Source organism: Myotis myotis, unplaced genomic scaffold (genome assembly GCF_014108235.1).
Source record: "Myotis myotis isolate mMyoMyo1 unplaced genomic scaffold, mMyoMyo1.p scaffold_m19_p_5, whole genome shotgun sequence".
In the NCBI taxonomy this organism is placed as follows: Eukaryota; Metazoa; Chordata; class Mammalia; order Chiroptera; family Vespertilionidae; genus Myotis; species Myotis myotis.
In genome coordinates this window covers 29,750,041-29,769,310 of record NW_023416357.1, presented here as the reverse complement: position 1 = coordinate 29,769,310, position 19,270 = coordinate 29,750,041, and the positions used below count along the sequence as shown (strand labels likewise).

The 19,270-nt window shown below is 48.7% G+C and overlaps 1 protein-coding gene across 3 annotated transcripts; it reads left to right on the top strand.

The window, feature by feature from the left end:
• Positions 1-1,307: 1,307 nt before the first annotated feature.
• Positions 1,308-17,455, top strand: PDCD6 (programmed cell death 6). 3 transcript variants are annotated; one of them, XM_036308598.1, is made up of 6 exons: positions 1,308-1,491; positions 2,440-2,501; positions 8,483-8,527; positions 9,778-9,930; positions 14,060-14,169; positions 16,719-17,455. In XM_036308598.1, exons 1-6 carry the CDS (start codon positions 1,385-1,387, stop codon positions 16,815-16,817), a joined length of 576 nt encoding a protein of 191 aa, XP_036164491.1. In that variant the 5' UTR covers positions 1,308-1,384; the 3' UTR covers positions 16,818-17,455. The 3 variants fall into 3 exon arrangements, with proteins under 3 accessions (XP_036164491.1, XP_036164490.1, XP_036164492.1); XM_036308597.1 differs by having other exon boundaries at positions 9,778-9,936; XM_036308599.1 differs by lacking the exon at positions 1,308-1,491 and adding an exon at positions 1,939-2,097 and having other exon boundaries at positions 9,778-9,936.
• Positions 17,456-19,270: the final 1,815 nt, after the last annotated feature.

Below are 19,270 nucleotides of genomic sequence, written 5' to 3'. Positions count from 1 at the left end.
CAGGGGCCCTCTGCAGCCGCCCAGACGTTTCTTGCTGAAGTTTCCCCATGTATACTGTACCGGAGCACTTAAAATTGGGCTGGAAAGTCAAAGGTAGGCCTATTCCACAAGTGATGTGAATGTGAGAAAACCAGAAACCACTTAATTCACTGAATCAGAAAAAATCCACACTGTTGAAGAGTTTTGAGGATTAATACCTTCAGTGGTTCTCAACCTTCTGGCCCTTTAAATACAGTTCCTCATGTAGTGACCCGACCATAAAATTATTTTCGCTGCTACTTCATAACTGTATGTTGCTACTGTTATGAATCGTAATGTAAATATCTGATATGCAGGATGGTCTTAGGCGACCGCTGTGAAAGGGTCGTTCGACCGCCAAAGGGGCCGCGACCCACAGGTTGAGAACCGCTGCCTTAGGTGACTGCCAAAGGCACACAATATCTTAATTTCTTTGTAGGATTTGAAGGAACTCTCCAGCGTGTAGCCTTGTGTTAAGTGGGACAGTGGGTAACAGTTAGGAGAATGAGCTGCAGCTGTGCCCAGGGTGCTGAATAATGGATTCCTGTCCACAGGGAGCAGTGTCTCAGGTGCCTCCGATAAAGCGCCATGTCCTTGGCTCCTGGTCCTTCCGCACTCTGGTAAGAAAGGCTTCCCAGCTCTGAGGATGAAACAGGTCAGCCATCACTGAGTCAAGAATTTAAAAACCTGCGAAGCTGGAAGTCTACGGAAGCACTGGAACGAATTCAGAGTCCGGACCTGGGTGGGAGGGGCGAGGCAGGCGCACAGAACGGGGACGCGAGTGCCCTTAAGCGGGGACCTCGCTAAAAACGCTCCGAGTGGTACCACCGTCCAGTTGAGGTCGGTGTCAATTACCGGGAGAAGGGGAGAAGCCCGGCCGGGAGCGTGAGGGTTCCCGGGTACGCAGGCACTGGAGAGCCGCTGGTGAGGCCCGGGAAGAGCGCGCGGTGACCGGACCTGAGGAAGCGGGCGGGGACAGAGACTGGAAAACCCTGAGAAACGCAAGGGTATCCCACACACGTTCTCCCCTCGATATCCTACGCTTTCACGCCTTTTTTGGATGCAGGAATCAAACGTGCCCGAGGGGAGCCCCTTCCTTCCCTCATGTGCGCTCTGCAAGGCTGACGCAAGCGGTACCCGGAGGCCGCTGGCCCCCAGAGCGGCTTGACTCTGGCGTTGCCTGGCAACAGGGCCGCGAAGGGATTGGCAGCGTCAGGCCCCGTGACCTTCCCGGAGACTCGCACTTCCTGTTTTCCCCAGAAGTGACGTAATTGTAGGCCACGCCCCCATCCGAGGCGGAAGTGGAGCTACCCCGAGGCGTTCCGTGTCGCCTCTGACTCCCCATTCTAGCCGCACCCCTGGGCCCATGGCCGCTTACCCCTACCGCCCGGGCCCCGGGACCGGCCCAAGCCCCGGCCCACCCGTGGGCGCGGCGCTGCCGGACCAGAGCTTCCTGTGGAACGTCTTCCAGAGGTGAGATCGTGCGCGCGGGCGCTTACGGGAGTCCGCCGGCTTCCGCTCCTCTTCCTGGCCTCCTGCCCCATCCCCCCCGCCAGACTGCACTCGGGCCACCCCGGCCTCTCCGCAGTCTCCTGCTCCATTTTCCACCTTCTCCTCTTCCCCGTGTCTCCCGGTCTCTGCTCCGCCTCCCCCAGCCTTCCCCTGGCCTCCTGCCCCATTCTTCCCCCACTCCCCGCCCCCCCCAACTTTTCCCGAGGCCTCCGCTCTGCTCACTCCCCTCCTGTCCCACGCCCAGTGTCCCATTTTGTCTCAGGGCTTCTCCCTCGCCGCGGGCCCCTCCCGAGGTGTGGCGCCTTCCGTAGACTCCCTGGAGCTCTGCCCTCACCCCCTACCCCCTAACAGCCGAGTGCCCGCAGTTGAGGGGCGGGTTCCTGCTCCTCCGGGACAGTCTCCTGGCGATGCTAGTTTTAGATAAACAGAAACAAGACTCAGCTCCAGCGCTATTAAAATGCCAGCAGTCAGGAAAGAAGCTGGAACGTGATGGCCGCCGGGACAGGTGATCTTTTACCTGGGCTCCTTCTGACCATGGCCGTCCTTCCGGTGAATGAATGAGGAAAAGTGAGTGACTCATAGTCACGGAATGACTTGATTGAGAGAGAAAGGAACAAGAGGGAAACTGGTGCAGGCATAACTCAGGTCAAGGGATAATCAAAGAGACAGACCTGGGAAAGGAAAAGGACAGTGAAAAAATGACTAGGCCACTTTGGGGAGAACCGACTGGGCTGGAGCAGGTGGAGTGAAGGAGCTCCAGAGGCGACTTAATCCCCAGCAGAACAAAGTGGGAGGAAGGAACATGCCAGAATTAATGCAGGATGGTCAGTCGGGTTAAACGTTTGTGCTTGCCATGATTTGCTTCTCATACACTGTTAATCACCAGCTGAATTGGTCTTCATTTTGTAGGGTTGATAAAGACAGAAGCGGGGTGATATCCGACAATGAGCTTCAGCAAGCACTCTCCAATGGTGAGTGGGACCTGGCCACCAGGACTTCTGCACTGCAAGCCTGACACACCTAACTGTTGTTATTGGCATGTGGTGGAGGTGCTTCTGATTTATTTTGCCAAGCGGTTTCTTGGTTGTTGTCAGTGCCACTCCAAATATCTTTCGGAACGACTGTGTGGATGAGCATAGGGAAACGCTGGCTGAGAAACGCGGGTTGGAGGGTAGGTTTTTGGGAGGGATAGGAAGTTTAGCTTTCTACAGATATCCTTCAGGTGTCTTGAAGATCATTGAATTTCTTAGGTAATCTTTGAGACCCTTCTGGAGAGGATTACAAAGGTCCCAGAGGCCACCAGACTGTGGGGAGGTGGTCTTGTCAGTGGCAGAATTGTAGGCATTCAGCTAGGGATGAGGGTTACAGCCCTTGTGGGTGGTGTGTTGCCAGTTCTCAATGGAGTTGAGTTCTTGCCCATTTCAACTTGATTAATTGGGGAAGTACTATCAGAGTTACACTAGCCCAGGAGAAGACAGGGTTAACTAGAGAGATATCCAGAGCACTGAAAACCAGCAGGCTACAGTCCGGCAAATCCTGGGTTAAAACTTCCTAAGTGTTGACCAAAATGGGTGATTTCTTCACATCATATGTTAATTGTGATTAGATGTTACAGATGTTGTCCACCACAGTGAGAGTGCCCTACTGAGTAATGCTTTTCTTTTGAGCTTTTTTGCAGTGAGTGAGGACTGATTTGTGATCCATTTGGACATCTCCTTTTGTTCATTTGCTATAAGTTTTGAGAGTGCCGCACAGGTTTGTGTGAAATCTGTTTAGTTGAGAGTGATGGTCAAATACTCTAAATTACTGGAAGGGGTGGGCTCGACGGGGTCACGGGGTCAGCCTGCTTGGATTCAAGTCCTGGCTTTACCGGTTCTAGGAATGTGGCCTTGAGCAAGGACTTGACCTTTCTGAATCTGTGTCCCACAGTTAATGGGCCGGTAAATCAAGAAAATGCATGCAGAACGCTGGTGTGAGCCTGGCAAAAAGCAAGCCTCAGTGTTGTTGCTGGGATGGGGAATAGTGGTGTTACTGCCACTGTTACTGGCCAAAGAGCCAGCTGGAGTCTTTGATGGCTTTTCTTTTCCTAATGACTGTGATGATGATGGTTATCACCTACTGAACATCCACTACATGTGGGCACAGCGCTGGTGCACAGCAGGGCTGCCGCTCATTCCATCTCAGGTTTACTGCTCAGTCAGGCCCTCACTGAGCCTGGTGCTTTCCCACCATCTCTTCATGTAGGTGACCACCTAATGCTTCTAGTGCCTCGAGTCTCTGCTCCTTCTGTTTAGAGTGCCGGCCTCTCCTGGCTGTGAGGTGGACTCCACCCATCCCACCAGTCTTCAAACCCCTTTCCTCCCACATCAGTGGGTGCCCCTTGTGAACAGCATTTCTTTTTCTTTTATGTGTTCCTTTCTCTCCTGCTCCTATAAACATTTTTGGAGCTGTCTCCTAAATGAGGGCCAGCGGGTTACTGGGTAGACAACGTCGGTTCTTTTCACTCCTCCTTGAGTTCCTGTAGCTGACACAATAGAAGTTATTTTCAGTTTTGATTTTTCTCCCAGGAATGGGCTTTTTTTTTTTTTTAATATATATTTTATTGATTTTTTTTTTTTACAGAGAGGAAAGGAGAGGAATAGAGAGTTAGAAACATCGATGAGTGAGAAACATCGATCAGCTGCCTCCTGCAAACCCCCTACTGGGGATGTGCCCACAACCAAGGTACATTCCCTTGACCTGAATCGAACCTGGGACCCTTTGGTCCGCAGGCCAATGCTCTACCCAAACTGGTTAGGGCAGGAATGGGGTTTTGTTTTCATATTAGAACTGGACTTTGCGCTATTTCAGAAAATCATTTTTATTAGTTTATTGCTGGTGGGAAACAAATTACAGAACAGCATAGCCTCTCACTTTAGTTAGACCTGTGGTTTGGCATGCTCTCTGTTAAAGTCGAGCTGAAACCACCTTGGAAAAGGGCTTTTGTAGGTCCTACACACTGAGTCCTTTGTACAAAAGCCTCCAAAAATGACTGCTCTCAGGACGTGTGTGGTCAGTGGGTTTGAAGAGAGAGAAGGCTGTTCTTGTGCCTTCGTTTTAAAATAACCTTTCACAAACTATCTTGACTTTTAGGTGTTTTTTTAAAATTTGCTCTAGTCTCTTTTTTGTGCTTTAAGGTTTGCTTTAACATAAGATATTGATGTTTTTTGAGGAGGCATTTTTAACTATGCTATAAAAAATAGTAATTCATGTTTTTAAGGTATTTTTACTAAAATAGAGTTCCAGCTATCTTGAGGAGCCCATATTTGAAGAAATGAGACCATCCTAGCAGGTAGCCCCTACATTGCATCCCTCTCCTGCCCCAGCCCAGTGTCGTGGGTGATGGTGCTTGTCGCCCAGATGCAGCAGAGGGAGTGAGATTCGCCCCAGCCCCATCTGCCTGCATGGGGGTGAGGCTGACTCAGCAGGCTCTTACTCAGAGCCTGCACGTTCCCAGAAAGGGTCTGTTGGATGATGGCTGCCTCTGGAATGTTCTGACTGTTCAGTGTTTTGCCCACTGAAGGCCTTGAGTGCATTGCATCCATTTGCTTGGATAATTCACACTGAGAGTTTGGGGATGGCAAGCACCTGACTTCTCTTGGCAACTGGAGCTTCCGTGACTGATCCCCAAAAGAAACCCCGGACTCCCAGGCTCAGGGGAGCTTCCCTGGTGGACAACACTGCATGTATGTTGTCAGCTGTTGTCCTGTGTGAGTTCACGGGGGGCTCTGGAAGCAGTGCCTGGTCCCCCCCAGACTTATCCTCATGCCTTTCCTGGTCTTACTCTCTGTCCTTTTGCTCTAACAAACTGATCATGAATGTTGTCATCCTAGCTAGTTGTTGAGCCTGAAAGAGGTCTGGGGACCCTCAGTGCAGCCTGTCACATCTGCTCTTCCTAGAAACCCACCAGAGTTTCAGATAGAACAAGAAGGGTTGGACTTGGGCAGGTCACAGCATTCCTGGTCTCTGTCTTTGGGTGTAAAAACAGGACGACTGGAAGTTGAGATCCCTTTTCCCCTCCAGCCAAGCCCATCTCCACGAGCTCCCACCCTGCCTGGTCCAGAACTGCAAGACACTGTTGGATCTACCGGAGTGGAGTTTACAGTGGAGTTCACCTTAGACACTTGGATTGTTTTCATTTTCATTAATGTAACTACTGCAGTGATTGGACCCAGAGTTTCATAGGACAGATTTCTAGAAGGGGCACTTATCAGATCAAAGGGTGTAGGCATTGTACTGTTGGTCAGTCTTCAGATGGCTTTTCAGAAAGGCCATATTTCCAGTCGTAGCTATTTGAAGATGACTGGTGAAATGTGGGATTTTGCTGAACCTGAAGCGGCACCAAAGTCCTCGCAAACCATGCGTTGAACCGCATCTGGACCCTGTGGTGCTTCCACCCCCTCCTCACAAGTTCCTCTGGCAAAACAGCCCAGGGCAGCTGGACTCTGGGTCTGCTGTAGGGAAGTGGAGAGATCGCCAGTGATGATGGGAAGTCTGTTTCCCCCCAAAAAAGATTCCAAGTACTTGGGTGTTTCAGCTGTTCCTATGCAAGATGTTATAAGGACTTAACCCTTCACCATCTCTAAAGTCTACATCAACCAAAATTTTTGGTAAATAGGACATAATTTCAAGAAAGAAAACTCTTTGGAGAGTAAAAAGACAGAATATATTATCCCAGAGCAGAGTGGGATGCCCCCTGTTGAGAAGGGAGCAGATATAAATTCCTAAACTCATTTATGTACTTGGAGTTTAAGTGGGAAAACACTGAAGCCCCCAGTGATGACTGACCGACCACCCCGCAGATGGCAGCGTGTTCCGTAAGCCCACCATTCGTGCAGCATTGCTTCTTAAGGTTTTAGTACTGTTCCCAAATTATCGGTGAAATGTTGAGTATTCACCTTACAGGGGAAATAATAGTATGTTTCTATTTTCTTTGGTTGAGATGAAGTTGAGACAAGACTTATACAGTGAACTTACATTTCTATGGAAAAGTCTGACAGGAAATCTATCGCTTCAATTATTCCTGGACACGGTGGTTACTGGGAGGAGCAGATGGGAATGTTTGAATGTGCAGCTGGCCCAGGAAAGCTGGGAGAGAGGCTCGCTGGAGGAGAAGGGCTTTTGGACAGAACCCACCTATAGATGTGTCCTCTGCCTTCAGCAAGTGCTGTTGGAATTGCTTTCTTGGCATTGCAGTGTGATTTCCTGCAGAAACCTGTTTAGGTTTCCAGGCTGACGCTCAGGTGCATTTAATGTTTAATCTAACCACAATGTGAAATGTCTGCGCATTGCGTTTAGGCTTCATTGTGGGTTGGTAAGCTTTGATGTTGCCTGGGAACCAGGCCACGGAACTAGCACGCAACAAGGAGTCAATTACCTGTTGGCTGTTGTTATTGCCCCTGGTTTCTGTAGAACAGTGGTTCTCAACCTTGGCTGCACATTAGAATCACCTGGGGATCTTTTTAAAATCCTGATTTCTGGGCCTCCTCCTCCAGAAATTCTGTTTCTTTGTTACTAATGTCGTGGCCCCACCCCATAACAAAGAAACAGAATTTCTGGAGGATGAGGCCCAGAAATCAGGATTTAAAAAAGATCCCCAGGTGATTCCAATGTGCAGCCAAGGTTGAGAACCACTGCTGTAGAAAGTTAGGTCCCATTTGGTTAACAAGGACGAATGGATGTCTATAGCCTTGGCTCCACCTTCCAGGTCACGTCATTGATTCAGCCCCTGACCCTCCAATCCTCAGGCTCCCCAGCACACTTGGGTCCCCTGGGCCTGCCTCCCTGAGGTGCGCCGTCTGTGCACTCACCACGAGAGTGAGTGTTTGCGGCCGAATTTAATAGTTTACCTGTACTGCTCTGTTTAACGTTTGTTCCCCAAGCCATTTGCTGACGGCCTGGGTTGATGTGCGCAGTTGGGATGGACTGTGGGTGCAGCCTCATCTCTGAAACCCCTCCAGCTCTGCATAGTCAGCTCAGTTTAGCCCAAACTCACAGCTCTTCCCCTATGGCCACTTAGTCTGCATCAGGTGGAGGGAACAGGGCGGAAGGAAGGGATTCCAGTGGGTGCCTGTGGTTTCGGGCTTCCGGTCAGTGAAGGGTTATCTTCTGTGAAAACCAGTTCAGTGCCTGGAGCCACTAAGGGAGGGAGGGGGCAGCAGGCATGGGTGAAGCAGTGAGAGTCCCCTGTATGTGGAATTTTCCGCTAACAGTTTTCTTTTTATACTGGTTTCCAATAATACTGACTTTTCCTCATACCTTTCTATACATACTCCTGCCTACCTTCCCCCCAAAGGTCTGTGACACCTGCACACAGGTGCTGTCCAGCACTCGTGTGTCATGCCCGGGGACAGGTGGCCCCTATTCTCTTGGGAGGACTGGCCTTGGAGTAATGGCCGTTGCAGGTGTCTGAAGGGGCAGTCAGAGGTGCGGGCAGAGCATATGGAGTTACCTTAGCGACCTGGAGGGGGGCATTCAGTGAAAGCTCCCCTGAGGAAGCATTTCACCCAAGGCTTAAAGGGGAGGAGGAGTTGGGTGGAGGGTGTGCATGCATTTGGAGGGGTACATGTGAGGGTGAGAGAAGCCTGCACAAGCCCTGAGTTGGGTGGGAGTGGCACTTGGGAGGTGCTGCAGGGCCCAGTGTCCCTAAGTGTGAAGCATGGCACCTGCAGACTCTCCAGCTATCTGCAGCTCAAAGGTCGGGAGTGGCTCTCTGTGTCCCACCCAGAACTGAAACAGTTGTGTGTGTGTGTGTGTGTATTTTAAAAAGGGTTCTTTTTATACAAGTCGGGGATGGGCAGAGATACGGCTTTCCTCCACATTAAAAGCATCTTTTGACTTTGTTTTTACTGAATGTAAAAATCAATGAAGGTAAAAATCGCTTTTTTTTACTTTAGTTCCTGTTTGTTTTCAGGCACCTGGACGCCATTTAATCCTGTGACTGTCAGGTCAATCATATGTAAGTAAGGGTGACGGTGTCCTGCCTGTGCAGGCAGACGGGTGGGCTGCTGGTGCAGCGTGTGCTTCCTGCCTTATTCTCCCCCAACTCCAGTCAGGTGTGGGCCTTCATCCCGCCCTTCTGTCCCCTCACTGACTCTTTACTGTCAATTTACGTCCGATCGTTCCTTCCAACCCTGAAGATTTCATGAACACACCGGACTGCACGCCCCACACGCAGCCCTTATCCTGTGTAACCACTGACTGGAGCCATCCCCAGCTTTTTTATTACATGAAGCTTCACTGAATGTAGTGTACTTCTGACCAAACTGAGAGCATTCAGGCTATAGGCTTCCATCATCGCCTTGCCTGAAGAGACACCAAATGATTTATCATTTTCTTTATGGCAATAATTCATACAGTTTTTATATCATATATTTTAGCCATTTTGCAAATTTTTTAATAGATTTTTTAAAATCCTCACCTGAGGAGTAAGGATATATTTTTTCCCATTGATTTTAGAGAGAATGGAAGGGAGGTGGGAGAGGGGAGAGAGAGAGAAACATCACATCAATTGGTTGCCTCCCACGTGGGCCCTAACTGGGGGCAGGGATCGGACCTGCAATCCAGGTATGTGCACTTGACCGGGAATCAAACCTGAGACCCTCTGTTGTGCAGGCTAATGCTCTAGCCACTGAACTACACCAGCCAGGGCAGCCATTTTGCAATTTTATGTAAGTGTAGTGGTAGTTCTTTTGTATTTGGACCTGGAATTGGGATGATTATTTTAAAAAATGAAAGGCAGTTCTAAGAAAACATTAAAGCCAGTAGAATCTCTTTCTCATTGAGTGACCTCCGCTGGAGGATGTCGGTCCTGGGAAATGGAGGGGGCCCCATGTTCTAGGGAATCTAGGCCCAGAACTAGGAGCTGGGAGTAAGGGGCACTTAGCTCTGGCATCTTCAGAGCACCCGCAAGTGACCGTGCTTCTGTAGAACCTACTTTAGTGTAAAGAATCCTTTATATTGTGGCTCTAATAGTGTGTTTTGCTTCCATTTTCCTTTTCATGGGGGGCTGTGGCTGGGTGACAGGCCCCCTGCCCCACTCCAGCAGAGCTGATCTTGCCCCTGACTCAGCCAATGAGCATGATTAGCAGCACTCAGGGCTTTGCTGGTTGAGTCCATGCTGGGGAGGTAACTGCTGCGGCTGTGCTTCTTGCTGATTAACATCGGGATTCCATTCATTGGGCACCACTTCCGCTCCTTTTTCCTCAGCAATGTTTGACCGTGAGAACAAGGCTGGTGTGAACTTCAGTGAGTTCACAGGCGTCTGGAAGTACATCACGGACTGGCAGAATGTCTTCCGCACCTACGACAGGGACAACTCGGGGATGATTGACAAGAACGAGCTCAAGCAAGCACTTTCAGGTTTTGGTAATTCACTTACCTTGATTGTGTAGCATGTTTCATTTTGGAACCTAGGTACCATTGAAGTTCTTTTACTTTGTTCAACTTCCTGATTTTTTAACCCAGACTCTGTGAAATTTTTGTTTACATTACACAGACTTATATTTTGTTATTATTGGAGGAGACTTTTATGCATCTTTTAAATGCAGTTTTTCATCCAAAATGAGATAGGGGCTATGCAATCGTTTATCTTTTGTGAATTGAAATGACGTCACAAGCACTTTGAGAATGTAGCTTTGAAACAATTTAAAGTAAGTGAAAAAGATAGTGTAGGGTAGCATATATTTCATGAAACATCAAAATACACAGAAAGATGATAAAATACCCATAAGTGACGATTCCCTAAGCTCTAGCGCATATCGAGGGCCTCAGGTAGAACATTAAAGTCAGCGCGAGCTCCCATTCTCAAGTGCGTGTCAGGGTGTGCGTGTGCCGTGCCGGGAGGAGTGTGCACATGGTACCTTTCCAGAGTGGGTCAGCGGGCCTCTGATACCCATGCATGGATCTGAGGGAAGTTAGGATTTTTTTGTAGAGGAAAAACTGAAATGTTGGGGTCTTGTTCAAGGTTGAAGTTACACTGAGATTCTAATTTGAGACAATTTTACTTGGTTTAGTGTTCACTGGGCCCATATTACAAAACCCCTTCTATGTTTTTCTTTTCTTTTTTTTTTTTTAATATATTTTATTGATTTTTTACAGAGAGGAAGGGAGAGGGGGAGAGGGATACAGAGTTAGAAACATCGATAAGAGAGAAACATTGATTCAGCTGCCTCTTGCATGCCCCCTACTGGGGATGTGCCCACAACCCAGGTACATGCCCTTGACCGGAATCGAACCTGGGACCCTTCAGTCCGCAGGCTGACGCTCCATCTGCCGAGCCAAACCAGCCAGGGCTCTATGTTTTTCTTAAAAGGCTGCTTATAAATGCCTTCCCGAAGAAAATAAAACTTAGATTATAATGTACTATTTTCTAGGTGTTGTGAGTTTTATGGTGTGGTGAACATGGTCCTGCCTGCTCCATTTTTCTCTGGCTATGTACACTATGACTGTCTCCTCTTTCTGTCGCTTTCTTTTCTTGCCTTAGGAGCTCAGACATAGTACCAGGGGGAGGCTGTCTGATGGCACAGGAAGGCTGTTTGGAGCTCGCTAGGTGTGGTCAGAGTTTGGGCAAGACGTGGCCCTCAGGTCCTTAGAGTTGGAGCTCAGAATGCAACTAATCTTGCTCTGCCCTTACGTGGGAGACTGATGGGGGCCTAGGGAAGCAGCCAGGGGCCTGCAGGCTGGGAGAACTTGGGAGGAGCCCAGATCCTAGGGGTGATTCCTAGCCCTGTGACCTCAGGTATATCACACACACAGAACAGCATTTTCTAACCTGGCAAGGCCCAGAGCCCTCTTTTTACTCAGTGCTGTGACCACCGGGTCCCCGGAGCTCCTGGTGGGAAGACTCTCAGGCCTCCCAGTCGGGGTCAGACCCGGGGTGTCTGCAGCTGCGGCGGAGCTGCGCAGGCCCGGCGAGACTCCGTCAGGGCTGGCGGGCCCTCCTGCTGTCAGCGCTGAGATCCTTCCTGACTGCTGAGTTTTTTCTGGAGAGTAAATACTCTTTCGCAGCATTTCTTCAGGTATTCCAAACAGTTTCTTCCTGTGATTGGTTCTTGATTGTTTTTTTTCCTAGGGCTTCTCCGAAGCCTTGTTTTCTGTGAAAGGAACATTGTTGTCATTTTCCCATGTTGATTATTTTGGAAGATTTTCTGTTGTAACTTAGGAAATGTGCCACAGAAGCAAAACGTTCCCTTCGGCCTTGACCCCTAACAATAAGTATCTTGCCTTGGGTCAGAGGGGGATGATTTTAGCTCAGCAGAGGCTTGAGGGAGTCAGGGTTGAGCACTTCAGTGCCCTCTGATCTTTGTCAGCTCCAGGGGGTGTCCAGGCCAACTTTGGCAACGCTATGTGACTGACCAGCACACATTCTGGATTTGATAGTCCATTCGTTTAAAAATTTCTATTAGTAGGTGCCATATGCCATGAACAGAGACCTGGAAAGGAGAAGGTGCGCGAGGCCCAGCCCTCACTCTCGCCAGCGCGGGGCGGAGTTTACTCAGCACTAAGGCCTCGGGGGCTGCTCCGCCGGGCCCAACTCCCCTTTCCTCCGCGTGGCCCTGGCGGCCACCGAGCCAGTGCAGTGTTTATTATGAAAACTTTGTGAAAGTGTAATGAACCTTGAACTTATCCCTGGTTTCCATCTTTTTGCTGCATTTCCCTCCCCCTCCCCCATTTTATGCTAAAGCAGAAAGGTGCTCAGCCACAGGTCAGGGTGAGGCACTGGGCCAGCATTCCAGATTTGAAGGGCGGCCAGTCCCGACCAGGGCCCCAGGCTGTGGGGGCAGGGCCATGAGCAGAGGGCACCTCCTTTTAGTTATTGTTACTTGGGTTTTCACTGGAAGGACCTCGTAGAGAACTGACTGCTCCCAGATTTTGGCCTCTCAGATATTCTTTCCATGGCTTGTACATCATTTATTTTTCTAGTCTGACTTCCTTCACTTTTGTTTTCCCTGCAGTAATATTGAGGACCAGGGACACTGGGAGTTAATGCCAGGGGTGACACAAGTCACTTCCCTTGTCGTGGATTGTGGAGTTACTGTGTCATTGTTACTATCTTATCTGTCCTTCCAGTCGGGCAGGAGACCATTGCACCCTGAATGGGCATGGCCTTGTCACTGTGTCCTAAGTTCAGCCCTCACCAGCCTTGGCCGGTCTTACCTGACCACAGGCACAGGTGCTGGTGTGAGGAGATGAGAATCATAGGGGCAGGAGGAGTGGCAGCTGTCTCTTTCTGACTCAGTCGGGCATCCTGTCTTCTACTCAGCTTGCAGGGAGGGGGACCCTGGATGTAAGTCACAGGCGTGCAGAGCACACTGGCCACTCAGAAAGGTACCATCACATGCTTGCATGCTTGAATCTTTTCCAGTAAAGTGTTAAGTGTTCATACAGGTAATTAACTGTGAAATTCACTCAGACAGTGGGTGTACATTTCCTTGCAAAGACTGCAGCAAGACTGAAAATCAGTAAAAATATTTGGCACCTGGATCTTGTCTCCTGACTAAGTAAGGATACCGTGGTCATACAGGTAGTGGGGTGATGAGGGGAGGGCAGTAGGTGTCCTGGTTTAGTTGGCCCCCAGGGGTGTCCCCCATCTTCAGAGCCACCTTCCTGCTGGAGATCTTTTCAAGACACATTTGTAAATTGAAAATGGAATCGGTGACCCTCTGCGTAACATTGGATGAACTGTAGTGGCTTTGAACTTGTGAGGCTACCTTACTCCTTGTAATGTTCAATTTCCTAATCAGTTCATTTCTATGGGGAAATACCTTTCACTGAATCTGTTTCCTTAGGTTTACATTTTGTTTAATTGGAAGATGTCAGTGATATTTTATCTTTCAAAACGAGATTCTCTAGTGATGAGTTAACCCAGGGCAGCTGAATTATTCAGAACGTTCATGTCTAGGTTAATAACTAATAAAATCTGTCGGTAAAGGGCTTTAAAACAATCCTCACCAGAAGATATGTTTTTATTGATTTTAGAGAGAGGAAGGGGGAGGGAGAAAGAAAACATCAAAGTGACAGGGAAATATTGATCAGTTGCCTCCCATGAGTGCCTTGACTGGGGATGGAACCCACAACCTTCTGGTGTATGGGATCACGCTCCAGCTAGCTATAGGGCTTTTCAAAATGATCACTGCGCTGCATTCAAGAAGCTGGTCCTGGCTGCCCTGTGGGGTGGTCTGTAGAGTAGCCACCTTCTGGAGTTCGGGTGTGATGCGAACTAGTGAGTTCACGGGATCCTTCGGCTCGCAGTGTGGTCCTGCCTCCAGTGACTCCTCCCCCTCCAGGGAGATGCTCTGGCCTGCCAGCAGTGGTCACCACTGGGTGACTCGCGGAGCTCACAGTGCGTTGGAATAAATGTGTGCTGTGTGTTCCCTCCCCAGCCCAGACCGCTTATCCTGAGCTGTGATAAGGCATGTGTCTGAGGCGAGCGGGGCCCTGGAGGAAGCGCCCTCCCCTGGCACGCTATTTACTCTGATTCCCTTTCAAGGCTACCGGCTCTCTGACCAGTTTCACGACATCCTCATCCGCAAGTTTGACAGACAAGGACGGGGACAGATCGCCTTTGACGACTTCATCCAGGGCTGCATCGTCTTGCAGGTAATTGGGCTCCTCGGAGAGAAAGGGAAGGGCCATTCTGGAATTGGGGATTTAATGGAGTCAGACATGTATAAAATTAGTTCCTGGATCTTCTAAAAGTCTTGTCTTTGGAGAAGTATCTATGTTTTTCTGTTACACTGAGGTGTAAACAGTAGTGCTCTTCCTCCACCTGCAAATATTATAAAGCAGTCCATTCAGAAGAGGTTGTTTTCCCATAAACAGTGGGTTATTTACTTGTTTACTCTGCTATTTTTGTTGTATTTTCTTTCTGAGGAAATGGGTAAACTTTGCATTTGGTCTTCCCTCTGTGTGAGGTGAGCTCTAAGTCCCCAACCTGGCTCCAAACCCTTGGGTCCTTGTGCGGTCTTGGTGGAACTCTTGAGTTGCTGACCGCTGGCCACCCCATTTCCCCACACCTTTCTGAGATGTCCATGCTATGGTCTCACTCTTTCCCTCCAAGAGAACTAAGTGCAGAGCTTAACGAGCTCACCCAGAGACGCCCTCTTAAGACAGAACAGTAATCGATCCTGTGCTGCTGTTCCCACCCTGTTTCTAGGTCCCTGCTCCTGTTTCTAGGTAGGGATCCGAGTTCCATATATTTTAAGCTTTAGAACTAATAAACTTATATCTTTAAAAATTTTTATTATGACAAATTTCCCCCCAAAATAATAGTAGCAGAGACAGCAGTAAAATGAACCCAATGTCTCAGATTCAACATTATCACCCATGGCCATTGAATTATTATAACTGTAACCCCCACCCGGCATTATTCTGGAGCAAATTCCACTTAGGGGAAAGAGTGTTTTTCCATTAATATTTCAGTAGAGCCCATCTCTAGAAGATAAGTCATTGCAACTTGAATCCAAGTTGAGGTTCCATCTTGTCAGCTTTAGGATCCACTGAACAGCATGAGGTATTTTAATGTAATTTGGAATTTTTGAAAACATTCTCACATTTTTAAATTTTCCTGTTCAAATGATAGGTCAGTCAAAAGTGAAGTTTTTCTGATTTCTTTACCAGTGAAGAAATCTGGTGTGTTGGTCTCTTCAGACCCAGGTTTATTAACTCTTACGCTTCAGATCTCTGGGACAGGAGAGCCTGACCTCGTTCTGCCTCGGGGTCTGTGTGGCTGGGTGACGTGTTAGCAGTTTGAACACCCTAGGAAAGGTGCAGTGTAAAATCTCATTAGGGTCGGTATCTGATTTGCTTTAGAATAAGGACTTTCATTTGAGGTTAGGGCCCTTAGTAAACATCTGATCTTTGTATTTCTGCCTAAGCAAAGGTTACTGCATATACTGGTAGGCTCAGCAGCTGGGGTGATGCGATGAATCATCCCCGCCCCCCCCCCCCCCCCCCCCCGCCGCCCTTCCCCGAGAAGCTCGCCCCGGCCAGCCACTGCTTCCAGGCAGGCTTCCAGCTATGCCTAGGGCCTCATTGCCAGTTTCTAGTCCCACCCACCCTTCCAGAATGACCCTGAATGCTGGAAAGGGGTGTGGCATCGAAAAGAAAACTGCGGGCCACGAGCAAAAAGCCTTGAAAATATATTCCTCCTTCTGCCTCTTTTCGAAAAGGAAAAAGCTTTTCAAAAATTGTTTCTGATAAAATAACATGAAAATTTGTAGAAATCTTGGAAAAATACAATTAAAACATAAAGAAAGATTGCCCAGACCTGCCCGGTAGCTCAGTTGGCTAGAGTGTCGTCCTGATATGCCAGAGTTGTGTGTTCGATTCTTTGTCAGGGCACATATAAGAATCAACCAGTGAATGCATAAATAAGTGAAACAACAATTCATGTCTCTTTCTCTCTCTTCCTCTTTCTCTTTTTTTCTTCCTCTCCCTCCCTTCCTCCTTTCCTCTCTATCTAAAATCAATAAATTTAAAAAAATCAAAAGGAGAAAGAAAGATTGCCCATTGTTCTTCAAGCCAGAGTTAAGCAACTGGTGGTTTCTGCCGCTGTCTTGCACACATGCTGGGATGCTCCTGGCTGACACCGAGGGAGCCCTGAGGAGACTGGCAGGCGCAGCCCACATGGCCAGGCTCCAGCCTTTCTCCAGGCCCCGCCCTGGGCAGCTGGCTGGGCACCGAGGCCATCATGAACCTGGGCGTTGCTTTCTTATCTTGTCATTATAGTTCTTCAGAATCTGTTGTGGTTGCAGCCCTGTCCTCTGGGGCAGCCCTTACTGAATGTCCCTGCCTTTGAGTACTGGTGGTCTCCTGCTTCTGACCTGACCTGACCTAGATGGTCAGGCTTATGAATAAATTAAGGTGGAGCCCTGGGGTGGGGATCGGCAGACAGGAGGATGTGGGGGCAGGATGGACCCTGAGCTGGCGAAGGGAGACCTGCCCTTGCATGATGTGCACTGGCCCTCACCTGCTGGGCCTTGGGATCAGACAAGGATCCTCCACATGTGCCTCCCTGTGCTGGTTTTGTCAGTTAGGGAATGTGGAAACATGAATGCTGCTGAAATTGGGTTCCTAAATGTCTTTGTGCCAAATTTATTCTGTTCCGTTAATATCAAGATCTAAATGCCTGTGGTTTTCTTCCTCAGAGACTGACAGATATATTCAGACGCTACGATACAGATCAGGACGGCTGGATTCAGGTGTCATATGAACAGTATCTCTCCATGGTCTTCAGCATCGTATAACACTGGCCTTTTATAAATAGCAACATGACTTACGGAAAAAAAAGACTGAAAATGCCAAATCTCTTACCGTTAGTGAAACGGAGCACAAATGCTGTTGTCTTTATATAGTTAATACTTGGGGACCCAACTGTACATACGTGGATCATCTGATTAACATTTTTGCAGTTGTAACAATAGTCATATTGCTATTCAGATACAGACATTTGATTTGGGACTGTTTAATTGTGCCATGAGGTAAGATATGATAATGTTTCAGGTATTCTGCATGTCAAACACTTATCATGTGCTTTTCTATGTAGCTCCAATTCTATAGTGGAAATACTTTTATTAGCCAATAGGAATTTTAAAATAATACAGAACTTGCACAGAAGGCTTTTCATGTGCCTTACTTTTTTAAAAGGGGTTTATTGTATTCATTTGAATATGCAAGGTATGCAATAAAGCAATATTCCCCTTGTCCCAGGCCATCTCTGAAGTGCTCATGAGGGGAGCTTCAAGGGGCTCTGGACACCTTGAGGTCATTTTCGGTTGTCCTCATGACTCACTTGTGGAAATGTGTAGATGTAATTGGTCCTCTTACAGGAGTGTGTTTAAATTTCATAGAACAACTTTGAACATAAAAATCCAAATGTAGTTTAGAGGCGTGTTTTTGTCATTTACTAATGATTCACTCTGCCCTGTTATGGTCTGTTTTCAAACATGAAAGTGAAGTGAGTGTGTGATCTGACAGCCCATGACCCTTGGCCCTGCCACTCGTGGAATTGCTTTAGGCTGTTTCTGCCCCTCCCCCCTTTTTAAAATATGTTTTTATTAATTTTTTTTAGAGAAGAAAGGAGAGAGAGTAAAACATGGTTGTGAGAAACATCAATCGACTGCCTCCTACTGGGGATCGAGCCCATAACCTGGGTATGTGCCCTGACCGGGAATTGAACTGGTGACCTCTCAGTTCATGGGACAGTGCTCAACCAACTGAGCCACACTGGCCAGGGCACTCCCCCCTTTTAAGTGTGCTTCCCAAACCAGAATTTGGGGGACATTGTGTGGATATTTGGGTTCTGGATGGTTGTCAGAAATTGGGTGGCCCTGCATGTCCGTGATTGGGCACCTTGCTGGTTGGGATATGGGTACCTGGGAAGGGTGTGGATTTCTTATCTGTGGTGCTTGATGGAGGGATGAGGACGTCAATGATGAGAATCTGTGGGGCTCGGAGACTGGCCTTGTGAGCTCAGTGCAGGAGGGTCCACAGGGGTCTCTTGAGGATTTCCACTCCTTTTCACGTTGGGTGCCTCTCTGGATGTCGACACTCATGACACAGCACCAGCACATGACCCCAAGTTCTACTTTAGTGATGTCAGTCCCCTGACCCTGAACCCCAAATTTGCAACAAGTGGCCTTCAGACCCTAGAACCCACTTGATGAACCCCACACATCCAGGTGCTCAGGTGACTTCTTGGGTTCTCACAAAGACGTTGGATTCAACATCTCCATCTAATCCCATACCCACACCCCCTGCACCAGTACCTTCTGCTGCTTCCCTGTCCCCATTCCCGTGCCACGCACTAGGGCCACTGGAGGTGCCTGTGGGTGACACCACTCCCATTGCTCCCTTGATCCCAGGCCTGTAAAGACCCCAAGCTTAGAGTGAGGGCAGCAGGCATCACCACTAGCCTAGCCTCACTGTGCTCTGTGCTTCATCCTCCAAATGCTGGCTTTCCCACCCACTTCCCCCACCTGCCCTGCACCTGCGGCGCCTTGGGCCCTAGATTCAGCCTGACTCCCACGAAACTGGATACTCCTCGAGCTGGTCTTGGAGCAATGGCAGTTCAAGGCCTTGGTAAGACACCTTCTCTCAGGTACACGGGTTCAATCTTCAAGGATCACTCGATGCCATATAGGCTGGATGCTGAGAGACCTGTTCTCACATTGTACCAGCCACTGAGGAGATTGTATGATGTCGAACGGGATTAGGGAAGGGGAGACGGACACTTACAAAGAGAAGATCGGATTGTAGGTGAGTTAAGGTCTCCTTCCCTCACTGGCAGAGAGAGCAGTTCCTGTATGAAAATAGTGTGGGCTTCTCCGCAACTCACAGGTATATGGTGCAGATTCATGTAAGGTAAAGATGTGCTCAGGTGTATGATGCAGATACTCAGGTAAGGTACAGATATGTGGTGAAGATACTAACAGGTATGCTACAGATGTGCTCAGGTTTGTGATACCAATACTCAGGCATGGTACAGATGTGCTCAGGTGCTGATACTCAGGTAAGGTACAGGTATGTGGTGATACTGTCAGGTAAGATACAGATGTGCCCAGGTTTGTGGTAGATAGTCTCAGGTATTTGGTACTGATGCTCAGGTGTGTGGCACAGACCTCTCAGTGGGAGTGAAAGGTTTTGGCCAGTGGAGGCACAGTGAGGAGTTGGGGACATGGGGAACGTGGGGGATGGTTAA

What these genes read in the sequence shown, in the direction of transcription:
- PDCD6 (XM_036308597.1), top strand. Translation starts at nt 1,385, where the DNA reads ATGGCCGCTTACCCCTACCGCCCGGGCCCCGGGACCGGCCCAAGCCCC. An exon ending in TCAGCAAGCACTCTCCAATG is followed by an intron (nt 2,502 to 8,482) that starts GTGAGTGGGACC and finishes GTTTGTTTTCAG; the next exon opens with GCACCTGGACGCCATTTAAT. An exon ending in GACTGTCAGGTCAATCATAT is followed by an intron (nt 8,528 to 9,777) that starts GTAAGTAAGGGT and finishes CTTTTTCCTCAG; the next exon opens with CAATGTTTGACCGTGAGAAC.